This window comes from Bos grunniens, chromosome 16, assembly GCF_055505025.1.
Source record: "Bos grunniens cultivar Pamir isolate PY7600 chromosome 16, Bosgru_T2T1.0, whole genome shotgun sequence".
Taxonomy (NCBI): Eukaryota; Metazoa; Chordata; class Mammalia; order Artiodactyla; family Bovidae; genus Bos; species Bos grunniens.
This window is the reverse complement of record NC_141180.1, coordinates 9,036,479-9,063,714: the sequence shown is the minus strand read 5'-3', so window position 1 is coordinate 9,063,714 and position 27,236 is coordinate 9,036,479. Positions and strand designations below refer to the sequence as shown.

The 27,236-nt window shown below is 48.3% G+C and overlaps 1 protein-coding gene and 1 non-coding gene across 2 annotated transcripts; one reads left to right on the top strand and one right to left on the bottom strand.

Moving 5' to 3' along the window:
• Positions 1-124: 124 nt before the first annotated feature.
• Positions 125-23,293, top strand: RD3 (RD3 regulator of GUCY2D). Its single transcript, XM_086343289.1, has 3 exons — positions 125-2,106; positions 13,292-13,773; positions 15,464-23,293. The coding sequence occupies exons 2-3, from the start codon at positions 13,478-13,480 to the stop codon at positions 15,753-15,755; spliced, it is 588 nt and encodes a 195-aa protein (XP_086199415.1). The 5' UTR covers positions 125-2,106; positions 13,292-13,477; the 3' UTR covers positions 15,756-23,293.
• TRNAF-GAA (transfer RNA phenylalanine (anticodon GAA)) lies at positions 5,286-5,358 on the bottom strand. Its single transcript has one exon. It is a non-coding gene; the product is annotated as a tRNA-Phe (tRNA).
• Positions 23,294-27,236: the final 3,943 nt, after the last annotated feature.

The window sequence follows — 27,236 nt, the reverse complement described above, 5'->3', positions numbered from 1 at the left end:
TGGTATTTAGTTGACCCAAGATTACACAGCAGGAAGAAAAATGCGTTTAGCGCTGAACTCTAATTCTGTCCCTGCTCTGCACTCTCCTGTAAGAATTCTATGTTCTTCTTTTAAATAATTCTTTTTTTTTTTTTTGGCTGTGCCTCAAGGCTTGAAGAATCTTAGTTCCCCAACTAGGGATTAAACACATGCCCTCAGCAGTGGACGTGGAGAGTCCCAACCAAGAATTTCATCTGACCCAGCCTCAAGGGGCCTTGGCTGGGAAGTGTGGAGTGAGAGGGGTGAGGAAGGGAATTGTGAACCCTCAGCTGGCATCTGGTATCCTGGCTGCACAGAAGAGTGCTCTGGACATCCGTGCTGCATGAATGAATTTGTGACTTAGTCACTGGCCTCTTCTTACCGCTTCTAGCAACTTTTCCAAAGAGAAAGCAGAGCCTTCTCATCCTGCTGGTCCCCTCCCCACCAGCATGGAAACGCCTTGGAATTTTTGCCCTTGTATCAGCATAGTGGTGGGATGTTCAGAGGTGGGGACTCCTGGTTACCTGCCCCAGGTTGCTCTGGCTGGGGCTTATCCTGGGTGTGGAGGCCACCATGGATCTGTGAGTGTGAGGAGGTCAACTTAAGCTCCTCAAAGTGTGGGAGTGTCCTATCCCCAAGGGACCTTCCCCATCACTGGGACTGTTGTGCTGTGAACTGGTCAAGAGAGGTGTATGACCCAGCTCCTGACTCCAGAGCCCTGCTTGAGCAACTGGAGAGAGGGGAAGGCAGATCTATCTAATGGATCCAGCCACAAAGGAAGAGCAAAGTGGCCTAGCACTCAGGGACACAGACAAAACAGGCAGGCAGGCAGGTGAGTGGAGAGAGGTGGTTCATCCGGCATGGCTTGGTTTCTTCTTGGTGACACTTTCTGCTTTGTTTTCAATACACTCAGGACTAGACATATCCAGAAGTCACTCTACTGCCTGGCACCTGGTACTACCTGGTACGGCATCACTTGAGATCTATTACAAGGCAGCTTAGTGCCCACTAGGGCACCCCGGACAGGGGCCGGCATGGGTTTCTAATTCTGATGGGGGCAGGCTGGCCCACACGGGGCCCATAGCTTGAAAAGTCTGCATGTGACAGTGTGCAGGGCACAGAGACAGGCAGGAGGCCCAGGGGTGAGTGTGGGACTCGGGAGAATAGCAACAGGAGGAATAGCAACGGGCCCACTCCTGCCAGCCCCCATCTTATCTCAAAGTCAATAATCACAGTCTACCCTCCCTCCTCTGCTGGGATTATTTCCTCAGCCTTGCCCCTCCTCCAGAGCATCAGAAGAAGAACTCTGCATACTTGAGCTTGCCTTGAGGGAAGGAGAGAATTTTCATGAGCCAAGAGTGGGGCAGGTGAGGGGGTGGTGATTAAAGGTGAGAGTTCCTGCCCTCGGCACCTGAATCACTCCTCAGAGGGAGTGGGTGGAAAGAGTGTGCTCTGGCCAGGAACCATCCAGCTAGTAGCTGGAGACATCTGCTCTGAGCAGGTCCTCCTAGGGCTCTACAGAGGGTGCAGCGAGCATGCCCTGGCTCCCCAGCTTGTGCCATCCCGAGCGCCAGCTGGGGGAGGCCGGGGCGGAGAAGGCCATCTGGACACGGGCTGCTCTCACCCCCTGGGTCTTCTCAGGTGACTGTCAGGTCAGATAGACTCCCTCTTCAGATAATACAGCTCAGGTGGAAGAGGCTTAGGTGGGTCTCCACGGCAACCACCAATCAGGAGCTGGGCTGCCTTGGGGTTCATCCGAGGAGCTGTGTGGTTCCAGCCTCTGGAGACACACACACAAATATTGCAAACACCAGCCCAGGGTGGATCCCTCCTCTGATCAGCATTGTTTTCTCTCAGCACAACTTCTGAGAGAGAGAGGAGGAGGAAGCACGAGGCGGCAGCCCGCAGCACAAGAGGAAGAGGAGGGAGGTGTTTGGATGTAGTTTCCCTTGACCCTGTCCTCCCGTGGCCGATGAACTTTCTGTCTTTCCCTGAAAGGATCCAGACGCTCTCGTCTCCCAGACAGGGAAGCAGAATCAGGACCCCCTGAGACCTTCACCTCCACAGAGCCTGACCTCAGAAAGCCAGGTAAGAGGGTCACCTTCCCAGGGGACAGAAGTTACAGCAGTGGCCGGCTGAGCTGAGCTGGGTAGATGGGGACAGTCCACCGCGCTGTCTGAGTGTAGGACCCCGATGGCCACAGGGAGGCCCCGACTCTCTTCGTCTGTCCCACAAGAGGCGGCAGACTCTGCAGCATCCTCCTTGCCATGGCCTGGTCCCTGCTTCACAGACTCACAGGAAGTCATGGCTTCTGTCTACTCTGGAGGCAGCAAGCCTGTCAGGGAGGACCCAGCCCAAGGCTTCTCCCTTCTGCCTTTACGGAGAGGATCCACCTAGGGGGAAGCAAGTGTGTCAGCTGCTCAGTCGTGTCCAACTCTTTGCAACCCCTGGACTGTAGCCCACCAGGCTCCTCTGTCAATGGGACTCTCCAGCCAAGAATGCTGGAGTGGGATCTTCCCAACTCAGGGGGTCAAATGGGTCTCCTGCATTGCAGGAAGAGTCTTTACTATTTGAGCCACCAGAGAAGCTCAAGAGGGAAGCGAGGGGAAATGCAAATTAGAGTTTCTCTCCTTGATTTGAGCCTGCGACTTGAGAACCACAAAGTGTGAGGCTCGGAGCAGACTCTCAGGACACGACAGTGACCAAGGTGATGTGGGCGATGTGTGGGCCTCAGTTCCTTTGACTGCAGAGCTGCCCGTGAGTCCCCAAGATATGTTTGGGAGAACAGGCCTGGATGGGGCTTCAGGGACAGGATCAGGCTTGGGAAGGAGCATCCGCTATGGGACCAGCCCTCTCCTACGAATCAGTTGGAGGGAGATTTCTATCATATAAAGAGCAGGGCCCTCCCCTCAGGCAGAGTCTGGGGAGCAGAGCGTCCCCCACGACAGTGCCCAGGGCGTCTCCCCTGGGACAGTCACCAGGGTGACTCTTCACAGAAAAAGCAAAGGGCTTCTCTCCTAAGACAGGGACCAGGGCGTCTCCCTTCAGCCAGGCAGCAGAGTTACTTCTCTCAGAAAAAGACCTGGGTTCTCCCTTCAGATAGAGATCAGGGCAACTTGTCTCAGAGAAAGACCAGGGCATCTCCTCTCAGAAAGGGACCACAGTGACTTCTCTTAGAAAAAGGCCCGGACTGTCCCTTCAGATGGAGACCAGATAAGGACTCCCCTCAGATAAGGACTGTGAATTCTTCTCTCAGACAGAGACCACAACAGCTTGTCTCAGAAGAAGACTAAGGTATCTCCTCTCAGACAAAGACCAGGGTGCTACTATCATATAAAGACCAGGGCTTTCCCCTCAGACAGAGTCCAGGAACCTCCCCTAAGACCGAGAGAGCATGGCGTCTCTCCTCAGAAAGGGACCAAGTCTTCTCCCCTCAGATGGAGACCAGAGCCCTCCCTTCAGACGCAGACCAGAGCCCCTCCCCTCAGATGAGGACCATGGATGGCATATCCTCTCAGATAGAGACCAGGGCAGTTTCTCTCAGAAAGAGACCAGGGTGTTTGCCCTCTGACAAAGACCTCCAAGGGGCGAGCTGGACCTGAGCACTCATCCCTCTCCTGTTTTCACTCCTGCCTCAGTCTGAGGAGGACTGACTGCCTCATTCCTTCATTCGTTCATTCATTCACTCAGAAACCACTCATTAGGGCCTACTGCCTCCCAGAAGATTCAACAGACACAGCTCTTCTCCTCATAGAGCTCATAGCCGAGTCAGGGAACGAGAAATACAACCAAAGAAGAGAGATGTATATTTGTTAGAGATGCTGCGATGAGAGATCTGCTAGCCTCTGCAGGGCAGTGAGAGGCAGACTGCAGCATCTTAAAAGATGAGCAGATGTTTCTCGGGTGGGCAGAGGCCCACAGGACTGGCTAAGTCCCACCTGGCTTGGTGGATTACAGGCTATTTTTCTATGACGCCAAAGAGAAATAAGGTAATTTGTACTCTGTGAAGTTGGTCTTGGCACAAACAAGGCTGGGAGGAAGGTGGGTTGGCAGAGGGAACACAGACTCTCTGCATGTTCTTCTTGGAGGCCTCTGCCCCGCCCTCGGGGCCGGCTTCCACAGATCCTCGCAGCCTACACTCCAGAGCTGCTGCTCTGGGCTCATGGGTTTTGAGGGGCGCACAGGGCAGCCCCTGCCCCAGCCTGCAGACGCCTGGCTCAGCTGTTAGGGCCCAGCTTTAGAGACGGGACTGGGTGGGCAGTTTTGTCCAGAGAAAACAGCTTCCCGGCAGAAAGTGCATGGTCCTTCCCTGGATGGTGAGAGCCTGGAGGCCTCGGTCCCCACCAGAGGCAGATGGTCTCTACACCTCTGGTGGGGGGCGAGGGTGGGTCAGAGCCTTGTTCCCTGTTCCACAGGCACACCCTGCATTGTTCCCACCTCAGAGACACCCCTGGTCCCCTCCTGTGCTAACTGCCAGGAACCAGACTCCTCCTGCCCTCGAGGGATGGGGCTCCTTTCTCCAGCGTATCAACAAGCTACAGCTGGTGCCAGTGTCACCCAGGGAGCCATGGAAAAGACATTATCCTCAGGGATGTTCAAAAATAGGCTGAAGGGAAGGCTCAGAGCTTGTGAGGTGGGAGGATAATGAAGCAGAAAGGAAGGGAAAGGAAGAGCAGAGAATGGAAGACAAAGGACTTGGGGAGCACAGCCCCAGAACAGGTGAGAGGTTGCTGGGACACGAGACTCCACCCCTGAGTTCTCCCTTCAACAGCTCTCCCAGTGCCAAGGCCCAGCAAGTCAGGAGCTGGACTGGGGTCAGGTTTGCCCCAAGCCAAGGGTCCTTGACCCTTTGGAAGTGTGTGAAGCCTGTGGATACATTCTCAGTGAAATGTTCCTCAATGCATACAATTAAATTCTTGCAATTACAAAAGAAACCACTGTATTGAAAGGCAGCTATTGAACATTTTTTCCCTGAAACCGGACTCCTATTGAAATATTTTTAAGCAACTTGAGATACAGTAATATATGTGCCTCTGTGAAAGTCACTCAGTCATGTCTGACTCTTTGCAACTCCATGATCTATACAGTCCATGGAATTCTTCAGGCCAGAATACTGGAGTGGGTAGCCTTTCCTTTCTCCAGGGCATCTTCCCAACCCAGGGATTGAACCCAGGTCTCCTGCATTGTGGGTGGATTCTTTACCAGCTGAGCCACCAGGGAAGCCCACAGATAACTGGAGTGGGTAGCCTATCCCTTCTCCCGCAGATCTTCCTGACCCAGGAATCAAACCTGGGTCTCCTGCATTTCAGGCAGATTCTTTACCAACTGAGCTATCAGGGAAGCCACACGTGAAATAGTAAACTCTAGTGGCAGGGCTAATGAGTATGATTTCACAGCCCTGACGAGCACAAACCATATTTCAAGAATAACAACTTTAAAGTATTATGAAAAAAGAACCTGACCTCTGAGGGAGATAAAACCGCCACAGGTGTGCTGACACTGCCGTACTCGGGGGCCAGCATTCATAACTGACAAAAATATCACATTTCAGTTAAAGATAGAGGAGATAAAGATATTTTTTTTCCTATCCAAGTTTTAAAACTCTGAATTCTCCTGAAGCCCTTACACCAAGAGACAGTCATAGACGCAGACCAACCAACTTCTTGTTAGTTTACAAAGCACTTAAAGGGACATTACCTTGCCTTTTTTGATTGGTTGTGAGAACTTTTACATTTATTTTCGACGGCACTGGGCCTTTATTGTTGCACGCAGGCTTTCTCCAGTTGTGCCGAGCGGGGGCTACCTTCACGGTGGGGGCTTCTCACTGCAGTGGCTTCTCTTGTCGCTGAGCCTGAGTTCTAGGTGTGTGAGCCTCAGCAGTTGTAGCACACGGGCTTAGTTGCTCCAAGGCATGTGGAATCTTCCTGGACCAGGGATGGAACACACGTCCCCTGTCTTGGCAGGCAGGTTCTTATCCACTGTATCACCAGGGAAGTCCACATTACCTTATTTAGTCTTCATAGTAACTTGAAGTAGGTACCTTATTACCCCATCTTACAGATGGGGAAACTTGGAGCAATGAAGGCAACTTGGGAAGGCAGTACAGAGTGGGAGTGGAAGGGCATAGGAGTTGAATTTAGGATTTCTCTGCTAAAACCTTGGCTCTCCTCACTCCACCAGCCTGCCTCACCTGAGCTGGTGAGGAACCAAAGGGCAGTGGCCTGCCCCCTACTGGATGGCAGCACCCTTCCAGACAGCACAGAGATGGCTTGTCTCCTTGGGCTCACTCCTGCCTTGAATGCACGCTCCTGGAGGGAGCCCCAGACCTGCACCGGGACAGGTACACTGCACACACCCCCACCCGTGTTTACTGAGTCTCGAGCGCGTCATGAGTCAGAATTCAGGCCCGGGCTTTGGTCCCGCCCACCCAGAGCCTCCCAGCACACGCCACCGTTCACTACCTCACCACCACCCCCAACTGTGGAGAAACACCACAGCACTACTCACGAGTCAGGTCTAAACTGTGGGCAGAGGTGCTGAGGGGCAAGTCAGCCGCTAGATAGAATAGACTGAGAAGGCTTCCTGCAAGAAGTGAGCTTTGAGCCAGATGTATTCCAACTTGTAAATTATAAATCGCTCAAACACGCAATAAAATTGGAATAATAGTGCAAAAAAACAGTCATAAATTCCCCCTGGACAAAGTGATTGTTAGTATTTTACCCTACCTGAATGCATGTGTGTACCTGGACATGTGGCATCATCTGAACGACTGGAATGTGAGACCTTGTAGACAATCGTTGACACTCAGCCAGGAACACTCCAGCATTGCCTCCCAAGATTGCACTATTTGTCAAGATTCCCCTAGAACCATAATTACCATTTTTTTCCCCTTCCTGCCGGAGAAGGCATTGGCACCCCGCTCCAGTACTCTTGCCTGGAAAATCCCATGGGCAGAGGAGCCTGGTAGGCTGCAGTCCATGGGGTCGCTAAGAGTCAGACACGACTGAGCGACTTCACTTTCACTTTTCACTTTCATGCATTGGAGAAGGAAATGGCAACCCACTCCAGTGTTCTTGCCTGGAGAATCCTAGGGACGGGGGAGCCTGGTGGGCTGCCGTCTATGGGGTTGCACAGAGTCGGACACGACTGAAGTGACTTAGCAGTAGCAGTTCCCTTCCTGCTAGGAGGTGCCATGTCATTTATTGAAAACAAAACAAAAACAAAAACAAAACAGGGCAAACACATTTCTTAATAAGTGCAGTTTGTTAAAAGTTCTGTTAAAGCATATGGGTCAAGGGGAAGTAAAAATAATCAGAGGATCACTGTAGGAAAAACCTTTAGGTCTGGCACTGGGAGACCTCTAGAGAGGAGCAGTGGGAGAAACTTCATGTTCTGAAGGGTAGGAGCCCCCCAACTCCCTTCTTCCCTCTCACCCGCTTAATCCCACCAGAAACTACCAAGATGCCCAGAATAAAAGGTTTCAAGTTCAATAGTCACACTCTCTCCAAATACAAAAAGCAGGTACAATTCAACTCAGAAGCTTGTGTGCAAAGTTACGGGAAACTGAGACATTGTATAGAAAGTTAGGTTAAAGATGATTCTGTGGTTTTGTTTTGTGTGTGTTTTGAGGGTGTGTCTCTTCCTCTGTCACCTGAACTCAGCAAAGAAATGGTTATCCTGATGAAATATCAACAGCTGACCCACAGTAAAAACGGATAAATTCTAAAAATTAAAAAAAAAGCATAATTACCAAAAAAATATCTGTCACTGCTTCCCCCCTCTGCATTTTGCTTTTTGAAACTTTTGCTTTTTTAAGTTTTTGATTTTTTTTTAAAATTCTGAAAAGTAGACAGTAAAACAGCTCCTGGAAGAATTTACAACCAACTGCATGAGAGTCTGGGAAGCTGAGGGGCTAATTATCATTTTTATACCCTAGAAAAGCAACACCCATTCCCTAACATACAGCTCACACTCAGATTTTCCCAGATGTCCTAATGTTTTAAAAACACAGATTCAAACAATGCTTGTGTGTTGGATGCAGATTGCAGGTGCTGTTCCTGAACAGCAAGCAGATATTCCTCATGGGAAGGTTCTGGAGTCACTTGGCAGGATTTGAGCGGGAGCGAGGGCTTTAGCTGGGAGTTTGGCTCTGCCATGTGGGTTAATCCAACGCAAGGGAGGGGCAGAATCCAACTGGGCAAGACCACCTAACAGCAGTTCTGATGAACCTTCTGGGTGTCTTTAGTCTTAATCAGACCACAACCTGCCGTCATGTGCTTCCCAACACAGACTCAGGTCCCGGGGAGGCCCGGGGATAAGCCAACCAGCCACCTCTGGCATTGTCTAGTCTGCCTGCCTCTCTGTTTCTGCATTCCCTCCTTCCCTCTACCTCTCCACCTCTCCCTTATGTCTTCCCTCCTTCCCTCCATCTCCCCCTCCCTCTCTCCTCTGCCCTTAAGAGCTTAATCAGACCTGTTGGAGAGCCTCCAGGAGAACAGCTGGCACCAGTGACAGATATAGCTCCGGCAGAAATCTTGTCTCTGTTACAGCCTCCAGCCTGGGCTGGGAGGCAGGGATTGGAGGGAGGAGAAAATTCAAAACACCCCACCCCTCTCCACCCTCTGAGGGCCCAGCCCCTGGGCCAGAGAAACTGAGAGCCCACCGAGCCTGGGACTCAAGCGGGATCCCCGCCCAGGCTCTGCCATCTGCCGTGGGCTGAGCACCCCATCTCTGGCAGCCGACTCGAGTCAGGGGCACAGACTTCCACCTGGGAAGAGGGCACCCGCCCCATCCTGGTCTGCACTCTGGCTTCCCCAACCCAGGGCAAGGAGTCCGGGGGAGTCCAGAGATGTGCCCACCCTGAGGTCACATCCCCTCCAGGTCAGGCCTTAGGTGCTGAGATCCAGAAATCCTTGCCTGGACAGTCACCCACCCACTTCCAGAGCTGGAGCAGGACCCCTCCCTGGTGGGAGCAACATCATCGTGGGAGCAACCCTAGGTCTGAGGGAGGCTAAGAGGCCCTGTTGGCAGGGATGTGGGTGGGCCTGGACATGAAGCTCGGCATCTCCCTGCATGTCTGCAAGGCCCCTTGGGCTGAGACTAGAAAGAGGGGACGGGCTAAGGGCCAAGAACTGGCTCAACCCACATCTCCACGTACCAGCAAAGAACTCCACAGAGTCCAAGAATTCTCAGCTTGAATCAGACCCTCCCAGTTGTTATGAAGGTTTATTTGACAAGGAAGAAAGAGAACGTATTTTATTGAATAGTTCATTAGCTTAATTTGTAATTTGCGAATATTTAAACATATGGTATGCAAGCCTCTATCTGCAGCACTGCCCCAAGGCCCTGGCACATGGGAGCCATGGGCCTACTGCTCAAGCCTGGTGCCCTTACCAGGCCTGGAGTAGATGTTAAGAGGTCAGTTTTCCTGGAGACATAAGTTATCTCCAGGGTTTTCTCACCTCCTCTTTCTGTATGTTTCTCCCTGCTGCAGGAAGACCTTCCAAGACCAAACCATTCTCCTTTCAACTTAAATGTAATTCCAGACTAAGAAGAAAAAAAATGCCCTTAAGGAGGGCAGGGCTTGACCCAAAAATGAATCCTTCAAAATGGGCCTTAGGAAGGGGGAGAAATTTTGGAATGGGAAGGGATTGTCTAGGTAGATTTCTAGCCCAGCTACACACACACCCACCCACACACACACACACACACCCACACACACCCACACACACACACACACAGCAAGGACTAAAGCCCCACAGGGCAACTCTATCCATTACTCTGGTATTTATTCAAACAAGTTAGAAAGCAAGTGTCACTCCATTTATTATGGATGTCTGCTGAACACTGGGCTTCCCAGGTGCTGCTAGTGGCAAAGAACCCACCTGCTAATGCAGGAGACGTGGGTTCGATCCCTGGGTCAAGAAGATCCCCTGGAGGAGGACATGGCAACCCACTCCAGTATTCCTGCCTGGAGAATTCCAAGGACAGAGGAGCCCGGCAGGCTCCAGTCCATGGAGCTGCAAAGAGTAGAAAAGGACCGAAGCGACTGAGCACACACTGAACACTTGCTACAGGCCAGACCTTGTGCCTGGCTCTGGGGCCTGGGTAGGATGATGCTCAAGACCTGGGTCCTCGCTCTGGCTGGAGAGGGACACACAGGCCATCATGGTTTGCTGTGCCATGTTGGACTATGCCATGATGGGGTAAGCACAGAATACCTGGGAGCCTGGTCAGGGAGGATGGGGAAGGCTCCTAAAGGAAACAGAGTATGAGCTAAGAGCTGAGGTGGGGCTCATTCAGGAATTGAGGATGTGCAAAGCCCTAAAAGCAAGAGGCAGCAGGGTGCATTCAGGGAATGGAGGGTGGGGTTGGGGAGGGTGTTAGGGGAGCATAGGGGTAAGGAGAGGTTTGGTGAGTCATGAAGCTGAAGATGTAAACAGGAGCCACATGATAAAGGGCCTTGAAGCCACTTAAGGGGTCTGAATCTAATCTGGAGGATAATCAGGAATTGTTGAAAGCCTTTAAGCACCCCAGGGTTTAAATCTAGGATGATGCAAAGATCTTCAATCTAGACCCCTTTGCTATTGAAGGCCTCGCTCCACATCACCTCAAATATCATCAAATGAATTCACATTATAATTATTTTTTAATAAAAATGTAGAAAGGAGTTTCATTACTTAAATTTGAAATTTTTATTAATTTCAATTTTGTAGATCTCTACTTATATTTTGAGGCCAGTGACATTTTGGGGGGATGGGGGAAGACAGGTCCTTATACAGCTCAGAGACCCCATGCATGGTGTTATGGTATCTAATTGATCTCAGGTGGCCTCGGCCTGCAGTGACTTGAAGCAAGCCTTCGGCTCCTGGCCAGAGACTGAAGTCAGGCCACAGACATGAAAGCACCGAATTCTAGCCACTAGACTAGTGGTCAGTGACAAGGCCATGGTTCTTCAGCTTTGCAGAAAAGAACTCCCTCCAAGATGGAAAGTAGTGAAATAAGTATTTATTAGGAGGAAAAGAGTATAGTACATATGTATAGACACAGGGACAGACTCAGAGAGAGTCACTGAGGCGCACCCTTGTGGTAGTTTCAACTACTTTTATGGGGCATTTCTTTCAAGTTTCCTTTGGCCAGTCATTTTGGTTTGCCGGGTTCAGAGTCCATATTTAGTATATCTCAGGATCCTCCCAACCAGGGATCAAAGCTATGCCCCCTGCAGTGAAGGCGCAGCCTCTTAATCACTGGACCATCAGGGAAGTCTTGTGTTCTTTTAAAAAAACACAAGCACTCCAGGAAAAAATTACACATTCAGTTACAACATCTCTGCCTGACTGATCAGATCCCCTGGCAGAGAGATTCCTGGGGCCTCAGGGCTCTCAGGACAGAGCAGAACCCACCCCCATCTCTCAGCCCCTTCCCAACACTATTGCCCAACTACATGATTCTGGACATATAAAGCAGTGAAGACCAAGAAGAAAAAGTGCTAACTGCCCCTGATCCCAATAGCACAGTCTGATGGTCTCTTCTTCCTTCCCAGGCTCCCAGAAAGGCATCAGGATATGTAATCTGAGGCCTCCATGATGGTGATACACTCAGACTAAGTGGAGGATGAACACTACTATATTTCCTAATTACGATGGTTGCTAAGAGAAGTCGTTGTTTTCTGCATGGGCAAATAGGAAGCTTGATTTGTGCCACTCCCAGAAGCTACTGATACCCCACAATCATATTCCCATTTGTGTTTGATTCCCCAACGTCAACAATTCATTTCTTTGGGCCAACCCTCTCTGGTGCAGGGTGGCAGGAAGGCTGCCTAAAAAAAAAGATGTGAGTCTTCAGGAGGTGACGCGTGCCTCATCCCCATGTTCTTGTGAGTTCATTGAACCTCTTTTGTCTGCATCTAGAGGGTCTAGGCAAGAATAAGACCACTGCTGCATGCAAGGGGGAGCTCCTTGGAGGGGAGAAGGGCATAGGAAGGGGAAGCGAGCCTCCTCAAAGACCCAGTTCAGGTTTTAGCCCAGGAATGGAGCTCACCTTCACTGTTGTCAGAGGCATGAACCCACTTCCAGCAGGCAGCAGGGCATGCCTGAGATGGCAGTCCATTCACTCATTCACGTGTTCATCCATCATTCACTTATCCATCCATCTAGTCATTCAGTCATTCACCAAACCTATACTGAGCAAGACCCTGTGGGAATATGATGAATTAGGATCCCCTGTCACACCTGATGCTTCTTGCACACATCTCACCTTGTACCATGGCAGGATCTTCTATCTGGGATATCTGCTCCATCAGTCCATGTGTCTTAAGGCTGCACTCACCATTCAGCCTTCTCTCATCCACAAGGCTTTTCAAAACCCCTTTCATCATCCAGAGTCACTCCTTCCCCATCCCTACCCCAGCAGTACTGACTCCATGCTTCACCAGTCACATTTACCTCTTTCCACTTAAATTATGGCTTTTACTCATCAAGTCTTGTATCTGCTGGAGAGCAGGGTCCAGACATGTTATCGTGCTTGTGTTCCTCCGCAGATGTGTACACTGTGCTTGATTAATGCTTCTGCCTGATGAATGATGAATAAATGAATGAATGGTGGGTAAGTTGTATCATTTACAGGACAATATCAGTCCCATACAATCTTCAGCTTTTTTCAGCAACAGATTGGGGGCATTTCCTGTTATGAAAACATCTGTTCTGAATGTGTGTGTTTATTTCCCTTTAAACCACAGGGATAAGATTATGCTCAGCCATACAGCATTGTTAAAAGGTAAACTGAGGCATATTAAAATTTTTTTAAAAGTTTATTTGAGCAAAAAAAAGTCTGTTGAAATCTAGCAAATATCAAGGAGCTCTGAGGAGCTGTACCAAATGAAACACTTTTATAGTCAGAAGGGAGCGGGAACAAGGATGTTAAAGCAAAAAGAGCAAATTGGTTGCTGCAAAGTTATTATCCTTTAGGCACTGGCAGAGGGCTATCAGGCAGATTACTTAACTAGTGCTGATCAAGTGATTCCTGTGAGAGGCGAAACTAAGTCTAGGTTTGGTGACGTGGGGGTTAGCATAAGGACTCCATTTGGGGCCTGTTGCCTTATTTTTAACAGTATGTTTCCATCTTTGTTTGGAGTGACCAAGGATCTGGAAGCTCAATCATCTGGACGCTTTAGAGACTTTTATGGCCATGAGATTATCTTACTTTTATGCGGTGCTTGGAGCTTCCCAAGTTAATTCACAACTGCTTCTCACAACACCACGACTTTGTCTTACAGACTTAGAAACGATTGCTCAGAGAGGTTAAGCGTCTTACGTCCTACCCGAGGCCGCCCAGCTGTGAAGGGGGAGGTCTTCTCACTCGGGCCTCAGCTCTCCCCGCCTCACCCCGTTCTCCCCACCTTGGCTGACAGAGGGGCTGAGGAAGACGCACTCCTGCCCCGCCCCGGCAGGGCCTGGAGGCCATGTCCCTGCTCCCGTGGCTCCGGGGGAACGAGGCGCCGCCACGGCCGTCGCCGCGGAGCCCGGCGGAGATGGTGCTGGAGACGCTCATGGTGGAGCTGGCGGGGCAGATGCGCGAGGCTGAGCGGCAGCAGCGGGAGCGCAGCCACGCGGTGAGGAAGGTCTGCACCCGCGTGGACTACAGCTGGCTGGCCAGCGCGCCGCGGCCCGCATACGACCTCAGCCCCGGCGAGAGGCTGCAGCTGGAGGACGTCTGCGCCAAGATCCACCCGGCCTACTGTGGGCCCGCCATCCTCAGGTAACTCCCACCGTCCTCGGGTAACTCCAGATATCCTCAGACAACTCCAGACATCCTCAGGTAACTCAGGTAACTCCCCGCCGTCCTCAGGGAACTCCCACCACCCTCAGGCAACTCCAGACATCCTCAGGTAACTCAGGTAACTCCCCACCATCCTCGGGTAACTCCAGACATCCTCAGGTAACTCAGGTAACTCCCACCACCCTCAGGTAACTCCAGACACCCTCGGGTAACTCAGGTAACTCCCCACCATCCTCAGGTAACTCCAGACATCCTCAGGTAACTCAGGTAACTCCCATCATCCTCAGGTAACTCCCACCATCCTTAGGCAACTCCAGACATCCTCAGGTAACTCAGGTAACTCCCCACCCTCCTCAGGCAACTCCAGACATCCTCAGGTAACTCAGGTAACTCCCACCATCCTCAGGTAACTCCAGACATCCTCAGGTAACTCCAGACATCCTCAGGTAACTCAGGTAACTCCCATCATCCTCAGGTAACTCCCACCATCCTTGGGCAACTCCAGACATCCTCAGGTAACTCAGGTAACTCCCCACCCTCCTCAGGCAACTCCAGACATCCTCAGGTAACTCAGGTAACTCCCACCATCCTCAGGTAACTCCAGACATCCTCAGGTAACTCTAGACATCCTCAGGTAACTCAGGTAACTCCCACCATCCTCAGGTAGCTCCAGACATCCTCAGGTAACTCCCCTCAAGGCACCGTGCAGGGACACTCCCAGGCTCCGGAGGTGCGCGGCCTGGAGCCCCAGGAACTAATAATCTCACGGAAATGGAGCCCGGGGCCTGGATGAGCAGGGATCCGTTAGAAGGAGCAAGGCAGGAGGAAGAAAGAGGCCATGGTTGCCAGGTCAGTGCTAGAGGCTGAGGGAGGCAGGAGGCAGCTCCCAGAGACACATGAGCTTTTGAGGTGTTTTTCAGAAAAGAACCCACGTTTATTTGCAATAGAAACCACGGTCTGAAAAAAAAAAACAAAAAACTATTAGCAAATGTAGAATCTGTGTTCTGTTTGGGGTCACACCAAGAAACCAGGTATTACATGAAGTTGCTAGCGGTGGTTCTTTCTGGAGCTCCAAGCCAGAGACCTTGGAGACAGAGGAAACAGCTTGGGAACACACGCAGGAATCTCGGAGAACCTGGGGCCCTGGGGAACCGCACTCCTGGCTGCAGCGCAGACAGGAAGTAACCAGGAGACTGATGAGCAGAACCAAACAGCTCGCACCCTCAGCCAGGAGGTGGCGGCGAGCTATGGAAGGACCATCACAGGGCGGTGAAACCATCGGATGTACATTTCAGGGAGATCACTCGGGCCAGTGAGGCCAGAAAAACCCCAGTGGGTTCCCCTCACTACATCGATAACCGAAGCAGCTACCAGTATCTTTCCCTATGTTAGTGCATTAATCTCACCAAAAAATAAAAAGTAGCTGTGACCCCAGTTTACAGATGTGGAAGCTGAGTCTCATGGAGGCCAGGAGTAGCAGAGGTGGACCTCAGTATGGGCTGGAGCGTTAGGAGGTGGGGTGGATTTCTGACTCAGAAGAAGTGGGCAAGTGGAGAAGCTGGGAATTTCCCACTGTGGGGGTGGAGGGGGGCGCGCATGGACGCCCTTGGGGTCGCGCGCTGTCACACCCACCGCAGCCCTGCCTGATCTTCCGGCCCCCTGCACCCAGGTTCCGGCAGCTGGTGGCGGAGCAGGAGCCGGAGGTGCAGGAGGTGTCCCGGCTTTTCCGCTCGGTGCTGCAGGAGGTCCTGGAGAGGATGGAGGAGGAGGAGGAGGCGCAACGGCTGACGCGCCAGTGGAGCCTGCGGGCCCCCCGAAGCACCCTGACCACCTTCAGGAGCCGTGCGCGCATCGCCCCCTTTGCCAGCGACATCCACACCATCTCCGAGGACGTGGAGCGGGACACGCCGCCGCCGCGGGCCTGGAGCTTGCCCGAGTTCCGGGCACGGAAGGAGGACTGATCCTGCCTCCCCTGCCGGGGGCGGGGCCCCCTCTGGGAGGGTATGATAGACCTGGATCATCCCGCGTCCTGGAACCTCCCCACTCTGCCCCGACCCCGACGTGGGGCCAAAATGACTGCCCATCCCAAGATATGCCTGTAAGACAGAGCAACCCCTCCCCGCCCGGCCTCTCCCACTGACCGCCAGGCCTAGAGTCAGGGATCGCAAGTCGGCTGGAGCAGCCCTTTCCCTGCCCCGCAGAGATTTTTGAGGGTCTCAGCAGACAGACCACCACCTCTTCCCCATCTCCTGCTTCTGTCTAGAACGGAAGAGTGGCCCTGCCTTTTGCCAAGTCACGAGTTCTCACTCCAATTTAAGGATGTCCCATCACCCCCACTCCCTGGATAGTGATGAGGGATGACCCGTTGGCTGGTGGTTATTCTCTGCTGGTGACTGTCGTGCACCCCACCACAGCCAGTGGGTCCCAGCCTGGTGGGTGGGCAGAGCTGGAAGGGACCACCGGTCCACTCTCCTCAACTAGTGAGTGAGGAAACAGGCTCAGAAGCGGGCGGGATTCTGCCACCGTTAACTGCAGCCTGATCCCCTTGGGCCGTGAGCTTGTTCCCTTACACAGGTATCTCTGCCCCTGAATCTGTGAGTCCTGGACTATAATGCGACAAGCCCAAGGGCTGATCTCCACCTGCCTGTGGTCTGACCCATCTTTTACCTTGGCACTGGTATGGGGGTCTGAAGTAGCTGGGGGCAGAGGTGGGTTGCTATTACCCCACCCCACAGTGTCATCATGTGGGAGGGGCCAGTCCCCAGCAGAAACTTCCAGAAGCTAAGCTTCAGGGCCTTTGGACTTGCTGCTCCAGAAAGTCAGGTGTTTGACTCCAGGGTCCCTTCTCTACCTGGTTGTGCCTGCTCTTTGACTTTCTTCAGAGAAGTGATGTCCAGACTTGTAACTGACCTCAAGGTACCCAAGTGAAATATTCCAGAACCTCCCCACAGGCTTCACTGTCCTTCCATTTCTATCCCAGTTAGATCTTGGTGATGGGCATATGATTATCCAGCGTGTGGATCAACAGTGGCAGACGTGGAAGTCCAGGCAGCCTCCCCACATACTCTGGGCTGAAGTTGGGTGGGTGGGGGATGGGTGGGAACATGTCTGGCCCCAATTACCAGTGTGTGCTCAGAAAATCCAAGTGGGTTTTAATATTGTGTGCACTAAGTCACTGCAGTCGTGTCTGACTCTCTGCCACCTTATGGACTGCAGCCTGCCAGGCTCCTCTGACCAAGGGATTCTCCAGGCAAGAATACTGGAGTGCGTTGCCATGTACTTCTACAGGGGATCTGCCTGACTCAGGGATTGAACCTGTGTCTCTTTTGTCTCCTGTAATGGTAGGCAGGTTCTTTACCACTAGTGCCAACTGGGAAGCCCAGGTCTAAATAAAATGCCAGAAGGAGACAGTTCAACAGCGGGGGGAAATCTGTATATTCCCTGACCAAACTTAGTGGGAAAAAAGTTCTTTTTATGATCTGGTTTTGGATATTTTCACTCAGATCTGGACAAGAGAATTATAGGATGGTGGAAAACCTCTCATCCAACGCTAATAGGATGAAAGAGTTAATTGACTTGTGAACACGGTTGGTGAAAGTTGAGAATCACTTAAATAAACATACACATCTAAAATATCTTACATATTCTAAGACATAAAGATGTTCGTTCAGTTGCTAAACTTTTAATGTAGACTGAAGCTGCGTTCACTTTTTTGGTGACATGTGTGGGTTGTCTGATGGGAGTTCTGCACTTACGTTTTATTTTTTGTGTGTACTTTAATCATAACAACAAGAACAACTGGTATAAACAGATTTTGGCCTCTCATGAAAACCCTTCCTGCCCACCTCAATCAAGACAGACTGACCCCCACCAGCTTCAGACCCCAGTCACCTACTGGAGGAAGTCCCAGCTGGCAGCACTCAGACCCATAAGTTACTCCTCTGGATTCAGGTCATTAAATGGAGTAGTGAGACCTAAATTTCTGGTTTTATAAACCCAGTGACAACAAATGAAAGAACAAAATAGTTTGAGAATCTCCTTTTGAGTGTTGTATCCGGAGGAGATGGGTTGAGTCTGCTCCAGACTGGGTAGTTTCTTTGCATTCAGCTCAACACCACTGGCCACTAGAGGGAGTCAAGTGGGTGTGGGAACCACTTCCTGATAACATTTTCTTTTGCTGAGCTGTTTCTGTTTTTCTCTTGTTTCGCCTTATGAACATTTTCAGATACAGAAATGTAGAGAGGAAAGTGTATGGAGTTTCCATATGCCCATCACCAAGGCTTAAAAGTTAATAACATGTTGCCATATTTGCTTTTCTACTTTTTGGTGAAGTATTTAAAAGTAAATCCTAGACATCATAATATTTTACCCCTGAATACTTCAGGATGCACTGCAAAGGAATAAGAAAATTTCCTGTGTAACTACAGTAGAATACTATCACCCTTCCCCAGATTAACAGTAATTCTTTAGTATTATCTAATGCCCAAACCACATTGAAATTTCTCTAGCTTTTCCCAACCAATGATCTTTGCAGTTTATTTCTTTGAATGAGGATCTGATTTGTTTTATTCTTGGTCATATAGTGTTTATTTAATTCCACAATAAAGTGTTGGTTAAAAAGAGTGCTTATGAAACATGAGTGTTAGTGTGTGGTAAGTTAATGACGGCACATAAATGATAACAATTCTGCAAATTAGCCTACGGATGCTCTTTACTCAGATACTGTTTTATTCTTCTGATTAAAGTTCTTCCAGAGCAACCAAGATTTTCTAATATCTTGAAAAATAACATCAAAAATAATAATGACAATTATTTGTCAAAAGTAATTTGACTTTCATTTGGTGAAAATACTCTTCACATTTATGTATCTTATTTTTTGAGACATTCATGCAAATGGCAACTGTAAACCTTATCCTCTTTTCTTGCCATTTAGAAACAAAACACTAAAATTTGTCAAAATAACTTGAGGGAAATCTCAAGAATTCTAATAGTAGGTAATGAAAAAACTATCTTTTGATGCCATCAACACATAGTGAAATTCAGTCTGTCATTTTTTTTTTCAGGATAAAGAACTATTTGTATATTTATTTAATAAATTCTTGTATAGCTAAATATTGTCAGTCTGTCTTATATTCATGTGTTTCTCTAACAAAACACAGTATGTTATTTGAAAATTCATTCAACCTAAATGACAAATCATTTTTAGACAGTTATTTAAAATCAGTTTAACACCTTGCATCATTTGTTAAATAGAGAAACTGGCATCTGTTTCCTTATGAGTATTATTACATATTATATTAAGTTTGCCTTATTATATTAAGATGCTAATCTAAAAATAAAAACCATGACTTTATCATAATCAAGGCAGAAATAGCAAGATTATTTTTTAAAGTTTCTAAAAAATGTCCAAGCGTTTTTTTTTTTTTTTACAAAGAAAGGCATTCACGAGCTGACCAAAGTTGGGGAGTGTTCTCTAGCACATCTGATTGTGTTGCATTCCAGTTCCAGTTCCCTTGCTGGAACAAATGCAGCATTCCCAGAGCCCAGCAGTTGGCAGTCCTCCAGCCGTCTCCCCTCCCAGCTAGCATTCGGTGCGGGGAGGATTCCACTCCAGGAACAAGCCATTCCTCTCCACCTAGCCAGAATCCTGAGGCTAACAGCTTAGAACTGCTTTCGGCTTGGGCTTGCTGGTAGGGAGCTGGGGGCCTCTGAGAGGCTCTCATAAAGTATCCAGGATCCGGAACACAGGGCAGCGTGGATTGAGGTCAGCCTTTCCTGGGTAGAAAAGAAATCAAGCCAGCAGGCAAAGAAGCTGTTCCAACATGTGGCTTCATGGATGTGAGAAATACATCTTTTACCCAAATGAGCCAGTCCAACACTATTGCTGTGGATAGAAATGGCTTCTTCATCAAGAAAATTCCAAAGGTTAATCCAGGGCTTCCCTGTAGCTCAGATGGTAAAGAATCTGCCTGAAACACAGGAGACCCACGTTCCATCCCAGGGTCGGGAAGATCCCCTGGAGAAGGGAATGGCAACCTATCCAGTATTCTTGCCTGGAGAATCCCATGAACAGAGGAGTCTGGTGGGTACAGTCCATGGTATCGCAAACAGACACGACTGAGCGACTAACACCACTACTACTACTAAGCTTTGAATGGTTTACCTTTACCATTCACCCACCTTATCTCATTTGTCTGTGACCCTGAGAGGAAGAGCGTTATATTTTGTCGCAGGTTACAGGCAAGTGGCCCGCCTGGAATGGAAGCCAGAGTTCTCAGGATTACAGATCCTATGTGCGCCTAGCTCCAGCTGATGGTATTATGGATGAGAAAACTAGAATGTTCCTTCAATTATCTAACCTTCTGTTGCCATATTAATCTTTTGCCCTATATACACAGGAGAAAATAAAACAATAACCACTGCTCTTTGTCCCTAGTAGGAAGATAGCTCCTTGTTAATCTGCCTTCTGAGGAACTTTCCATTTTGGTTGGTTTTCTCTCCGTCACTTCATCTCTTCTTAAAATAAGATTTCCTACCTTTTACCCATGAACAGATTTTGCTCTGCCTCAGAGAGGACAAAGGCATTTGATAGTGCAAATGAACTCGTTGGGACTTTTGGGCTGCTGGAAACTGGATGATGTTTCTCCCAAAGTGATTCTCCCATTTATGTCTTTGCAAATCCCTCAGCTCTCTGAGGCTCTTGTTTCTCATCTAAGAATGTTGTCCTGTCTGCTTCCCAGAATTGTGGCGAGGTTAAAATAAGATCAAATACTTTGCCAACTATAAAAGAACTTTCAAATGTAAGATCTGCCAGTTGCTCATGACAGTCCTCCCTTCAGTTAGCACAGATTCCAGACAGTTGATGGAACACACACCGAGGAGCAGTTGTCATCGTCCTTCCTCTGAAATAACCAGACCCGGCCCTTTAATCATTGTTCCTGAGCCCTATTTCCCTATTCATCTAGATCTCTGGTTCTCAAGCTTGGCTGCACGTTAGCCCACTGCAAAAGCTTTTAAATATTCTGGCAGCAGCTGCCCTCCAAGGCAAGTAAATCAGGAATTCGGGGTGAGACCCAGGCGTCCATCTAAAGCTCTCCAGGTGATTCCATCACGCAGCCAGGGCTGTGAACCCTGACTGTTGTTAGGTTACTCTTTCTGGGGGTCTCAGGACATTTTCTGTTGTCACATCTTGAATCTATCTGAATCTACCACATGCCTGAATGGTTTCATCTTAACAGGAGATGGAGGCACTTTGGAGCAATTGTTATTACTAAGACCATGTGTTATCTTATGTTTGAGACGGATGGTTGCAAGGTTGCTTATCACACAGATGTCTCTCATCTTTGCTTAGTAGTATCAGGAGATACTTGGAGGTGAGATGAGATGTCTCTTGTAGAGAGTGCTGCAAGTACCATTTTATTGCAGCTGGAAAGATGCAGAAGATGATGGAATCAGTGCTGTTTCTTACCAACCGGAAAGAATATAATCATGTAGGATGACAATTATCTGGTGTCTGTTGTAGAAACTATTCATGAGGTTGTATGAGAGAGACACAGAGAGACAGGGTGACAGAGAAACAAAGAGTTAGAATCCACTGTGTAGAAGGGTGGTGGGGAAAGACACTACTCACCCTTTCTTCCCTTCTTGTGCCTAGTGTCTTGACCATGAGGCAGCTGGCCAAGGTGAGCGAGTGGGGAGAGGTGCTGTCACCGGGTCACGCTTTTATCCCAGGGCCATCTTCGCACACAAGCCAGTGCTGGAAACCAAGCCCCTCATCTGCAGAAGGCCCCCTGGTGGTCACGGTGGGGCTCAGCTAAAGAGTCCATCAGCTGGCTGCAGGGTCCCCAGGGGTGAGCCCCGCAAAGGTCGTCCTCAGCCCCAAGCAGCCAGCAACCCCCACCATTAGCAAGTCTGCTCAGAAGGACAGGAGGCCTGGGCAGCAGCTGCTGCAGCCCAGCTACCCAAGTGGGGCATCTGCTCTGTCATCTACAAGCTGTGTGACCTTGGCCAGCTATTTAACCTTGTGGAGTCTGTTTTCTCATTTGAGTAGTAATATTTTCATGATGCTGGGGTGGCAGGGATGAGCTGGGACGAAGGCATGTGAATGAAGCACTGCAGCCCAAGGGGCTTATTTCCTGCTTCCCTCCCCATGTGTTCAGAGGCCCCTGGCTGGGGCAAGAGGCACATGTGTTGCTCTGCACCTGCTCACCTGCCCTCTAGATGGCCAGGGGCCTGTCCCCTTGGCATCGGCTCTGTGCCCCAGGCTCTGTTTTGGGCACCTTCCTTTAAGAGCACATCACACTTCCTCCCTTCCGCCCGTTTTCTCACTTGACCTCCACACTAACCATGGGAGGTAGATGAGGCAACAGCGCTGTGTCCAATGTACATCCAGGAGCTCAGTGACTTGGCCAACTTCACACGGCAAAGCACTGCCCAGAGCAGCGAGAAAACCACCTACCGTCTCGGAACACCTACACTGTGCACCAGGCCCTGGCACCTCACTGACCCTCACAAATGATACAGCCAAGTAGGCACTTTTCTCCCCACTTCAGAGATAAGGAGGCAAAGGTCTAGATCATTCGTGGCTTTCCCCAGGTTGCACCAGAACTTGAGCCCCTCTCTCATCGGCTGCAGAGGCCACCCTGTCTCTTTGGCAGAGACTTGAACCTACTTCTCTGGATTTCTGGAAAACTGCTTTCTTCCCAGAACAGTCCTATCCACCAAGCACAGCCTAGCAAGCTCAGAGCTGCGGCCAGAAGCACAGCCCTGGACATTTCAGTAACGCCTTCTCTTTGGAGATTTTTCTGCCTAAGATAACGCATTGCCTGATGCTGAACAACCCAGAACATATATCTCCCATGACTCAGTCCTTTGATGGTCATAATCAGTTAATCTTCAGAAAACTAGCAACACAGCCATGTTCTCAAAGGAGTGCTTCAAGGGAGGAGAAATATAAGACTCCCTCTTCCCTTGACCTTTCCTCTTCATGTGTATAGTTATCAGCCCTGGAAATCTATATTTTTAAGTGTTTTTCAAGTGGTTCTAATGCTCAGCCAGGATTTTCAGACTTCAGGAATCAATAGGTCCTGACCTATTGAGTGGTTCATGGAATCATGGAATGTGTTCATGGAATCATGAATCATGGTTCATGGAATGTGTTAGATTGTGACCAGGAACTTTTAGAAGAAAAACAACTAAGTAGAAAATAGTGTGCAGACACAACTGAGTGTACACACACACACACACACGAATAAGAATTACTTCATGCAACTTTTGCCTTGATTATGCGTCTGTGTATATATGTATACACACATGTATATGTTTACTGGCCCACAACATAAACTGTATTTCTGTGGGTCACAAAAGGCATTTGGAAAATTCCAGCTATTTGGTGTTCATAATCTGTTTGCCATTGGGATTGATTATATTAACAGTTCTCCTAGGACACTTTACACTGTTAAAAATCTATTAAAGAGCCCAAAGAGCTGTTGTTTATGTAGATTATGTCTATCAATATTTACTTTATTCGATACTAAATGGAAAAAAAAAACCTAATTCCGTTAAAATAACAACTAGAAATCCATTACATTTTAGCATAATAACATGTTTTTAATTACACGTTTTAAAAAGGAAGAAGAGAGGAGAGGTTACGAGAGGGCTCGGTCCCGCGGTAGGGTGGACCTGAGGCCGGGCACCGAGCCGCCTTCCCCGCAGCTGCTTGGCCCCCGCCCGCATCATGAATCGCAGTCCCATTAGTAGCACCTCCGAAAAGGAGACACTAAGCCTGCTCTGGGGCTGTGAACTAAACCAGGAGCGGCCGACTTGGACCTTTTTAAAAAAAAAAAAAGAGGAAGAAGAGTGCTATTGTTTTTATTTTATATGTCTGTACGTATCCTTAATGTCTGGGATGGTGGGCACACCCTGAGGTGACCCAAATGAATCAGGTGAATGAGGGAGAAACTGTTACTTGCTGCTGCTTCTTTTTTTTAAAATTACGGTATAGTTGGACTTCTCTGGTGGCTCAGTGGTCACCAGAGAACCTACCTGCCAGTCACGAGACACAAAAGATGTGAGTTTGATCCCTGGGTTGGGAAGATCCCCTGGAGTGGGAAATGGCAGCACACTCCAATATTCTTGCCTGGGAAATCCCATGGACAGAGGAGCCTGGCAGGCTACAGCCCATGGGATCGCATAGAGTCAGACGCGACATTGCAACAGAGTGCACACACAATGGGAAGCTAATACAGATTACTTCTTATATCAGCTTCTGCATTCACTCTGCTGTGGTAAGTTGTTTTCATTGAAGTATATGAAGAAAATCCATCCTCACACAGACATTTAGATAGAAAAAGGAACCATATTTTAATAGCTTCTTCAGATCCTCTCCTGTGGAAGAGGGGACTAGAGAATTATTTTTTCATGGGAACAGTTTCAGTATGAGATGATAAAAAAGTTCTGGAGATACAGAGTGGTGATAATTGCGTAACTAATGTAAATGTACTTCATGCCACTCAACTACGCACTTAATAATGGTTAACAAATTTCATGTTGTGCATATTTTACCACAGTTAAGGATATAAATAAATTGCCCATGATTCAGAGACCAAAAAAGAGTTAGTTGCAATGTGGAATCTGAAATCATATCCATTTTCATACTCTGTCATGCTAAAATCCATTAGTCTATCTTGTACTTTAAATGGCTCTTTTGGGACTTCCCCAGTGGTCCAGTGGTTAAGAATCTGCCTTGCAATGCAGGGGACTCAGATTAAACCTCTGGTCAGGGAACAGAGATCCCATGTGCCAAGGAGCAATTAAACCCGTGTGCTGTAACTATTGAGCCCATGCACAATGCACTCTGGAGCCTTCATGCCACAACTAGAGAGGCTGCCTGCTGCAACGAAGACCCAGAGCAGCCAAATAAACAAGTATTTAAATGGCTCTTTTACCTGTGCATGACTGTGTAACATCACGCGTTGGTAATCTGAAAAGTACTAGTTTACTGAATCAGGCAGATCTTCAAAAAGTTAATTATACAATATAAAAAGCTCATATTTGTTAATATCACTAGTAATCTCATCAGGAAAGTCATTAAGTCTGGAGAAACTGTCAAACTCATAGTGTAAGAAAAAAACGAGGAAAATGAGTAGCGGATACAGGTTTTCCAAAATCCTCATTGTTTTTCCTGAGTACTCAAATTTTGTCATTGGCAACAATTACAGTCAGATTACATCCTTGAAGTGACAAGCTCACTTCATTTATTTTAGAGAAAACATCTGCCAAATACTCATCTGGATAATCATATTTGTCAGTCCTCTTTCTTCAAGTAACAGTAGTGTTCTGTGAAAAAAAGCAGCTATTTCAGCTCAAAACTCCCAACAATCACATGGGGCTTTTCCCTGAAAAACTATTGTACTTCAGTACACAGTACGCTGTGCGCAGTTCCTATTTTGTCACACAGAATACTGGAGATGAATACTCAAGGGTTGAGTTTAGTAAAATGAATGACTTTTACTGCCTCACCAAGAGCATTCTTTTTGAAACTGGCTGGCTTTTCTTCCTTCCTTTCTTCCTTCCGTCTTTTTCTTTTAGTGCATGACAGAGAAGAACACATTAGCACTGTTCGGTGCCACTGCACTGATTCATGCTAAGGTCTCAGCAGAAAACTGCTGGTAAATAAAAACCCACCACTACTTTTGTATCATCACTGCAAATGTTAACACAGTGAAAAAGTAAAATAACCTTAGTATTTTTATGGAAGCATGTTTGATCTCTCAGACCCCCTGAAGATGCCTTGGGCCCTGGAAGTCCAGACCACACTTTATAGAGCTCAGCTTTTTCGCATGAACCACAGCTGTTCCTCCACCCCAGCGGCAGTGCCCATCCCCAGAGGAAGTGCTCCAAAAAGGGACCAATGCATTACGTTTCTCAGATTAACCTCTGATGGGGCTCTAGCAGCAAATATTCTTTAGCTATCTCTTGCCATACTTTCTCTTGCAGTTCAGTTCAGTCGCTCAGTCATGACTGACTCTTTGCGACCCCATGGATTGCAGCATGCCAGGCTTCCCTGTCCATCACCAACAGCAACTCCTAGAGCTTACTCAAACTTATGTCCATCAAGTCAGTGATGCCATCCAATCATCTCATCCTCTGTTATCCCCTTCTCTTCCCGCCTTCAATCTTTCCCAGTGTCAGGGTCTTTTCTAGTGAGTCAGTTCTTCGCATCAGGTGGCCAAAGTATTGGAGTTTTAGTTTCAGCATCAGTCCTTCCAATAAACCTTCAGGACTGATCTCCTTTAGGATGGACTGGTTGGATCTCCTTGCAGTCCAAGGGGCTCTCAAGAGTCTTCTCCAACACCACAGTTCAAAAGCATCAATTCTTCAGCACTCAGCTTTCTTTACAGTCCAATTCTCACATCCATACATGACTACTGGAAAAACCACAGCTTTGACTAGATGTAGATGGATCTTTGTTGGCAAAGTAATGTCTCTGCTTCTTAATATGCTATCTAGGTTGGTCATAGCTTTCCTTCCAAGGAGCAAGCATTTTAATTTCATGGCTGCAGTCATCATCTACAGTGATTCTGGAGGCCCCCAAAATAAAGTCTATCACTGTTTCCATTGTTTCCGTATCTATTTGCCATGAAGTGATTGGACTGGATGCCATGATCTTAGTTTTCTGAATGTTGAGTTTTAAGCCAACTCTTGAGTACTCTTTCTAAAACATAGATTGGTTGTTCTCATGATTCAAAACCTCTAAACAGTGTAAGATAAAGACGGCATCTTAAATCAACAGGAAAGGCTGGATTATTTGGTAAACAGGATACTTGGGTAAACATTTGGGAAAGTTTTAAAAAATTATCTTTCATATATATCAAAATAAGTCCAAACTGATTATTGCTCTAAATATTAAAAATTAAATCATAAACTAAGAAAAAAGATAATATGTATCTGAGCAGAGGATGCAAAATGTTTTTCTACCTAAATATACCCAAGTAGAATCCAATGGGAAGACCTAGCTTCCAAAGGCCATAGCCAAAGTCCATTGAGAAGAGGGTGAGGAAATGGGAGGGGCACAAAGGTACTTTACCTTGTTACCCATCCCAAGTCCCCCAGGAATAAAAGGACTGAGCTGAGGGGGCACCTCAACCTGACCACTAGTTTTCTTTGATGTCATAGACCTGTCTGCAAACATTCTACTTTGTGGCCTTGGCTGGGTGCAGGCCATATTTCCTATTTGCTCTGCTGCTGGCTCTTAGCTCAAGTATGAAAGACCAAATTCTTCAAACAAACAGTGATTAGGGCTGCATAACATATGAAATGTCAGATTGTAGGAAAATTGAATGCTGCCATGCTCTAAGTTGCTAACAGTGACTGGTTTTTATTAGACAGTGAGATGGTTTTTATTTTCTATGCGTTTTTAAGTTGGTTAATCCATCACACAT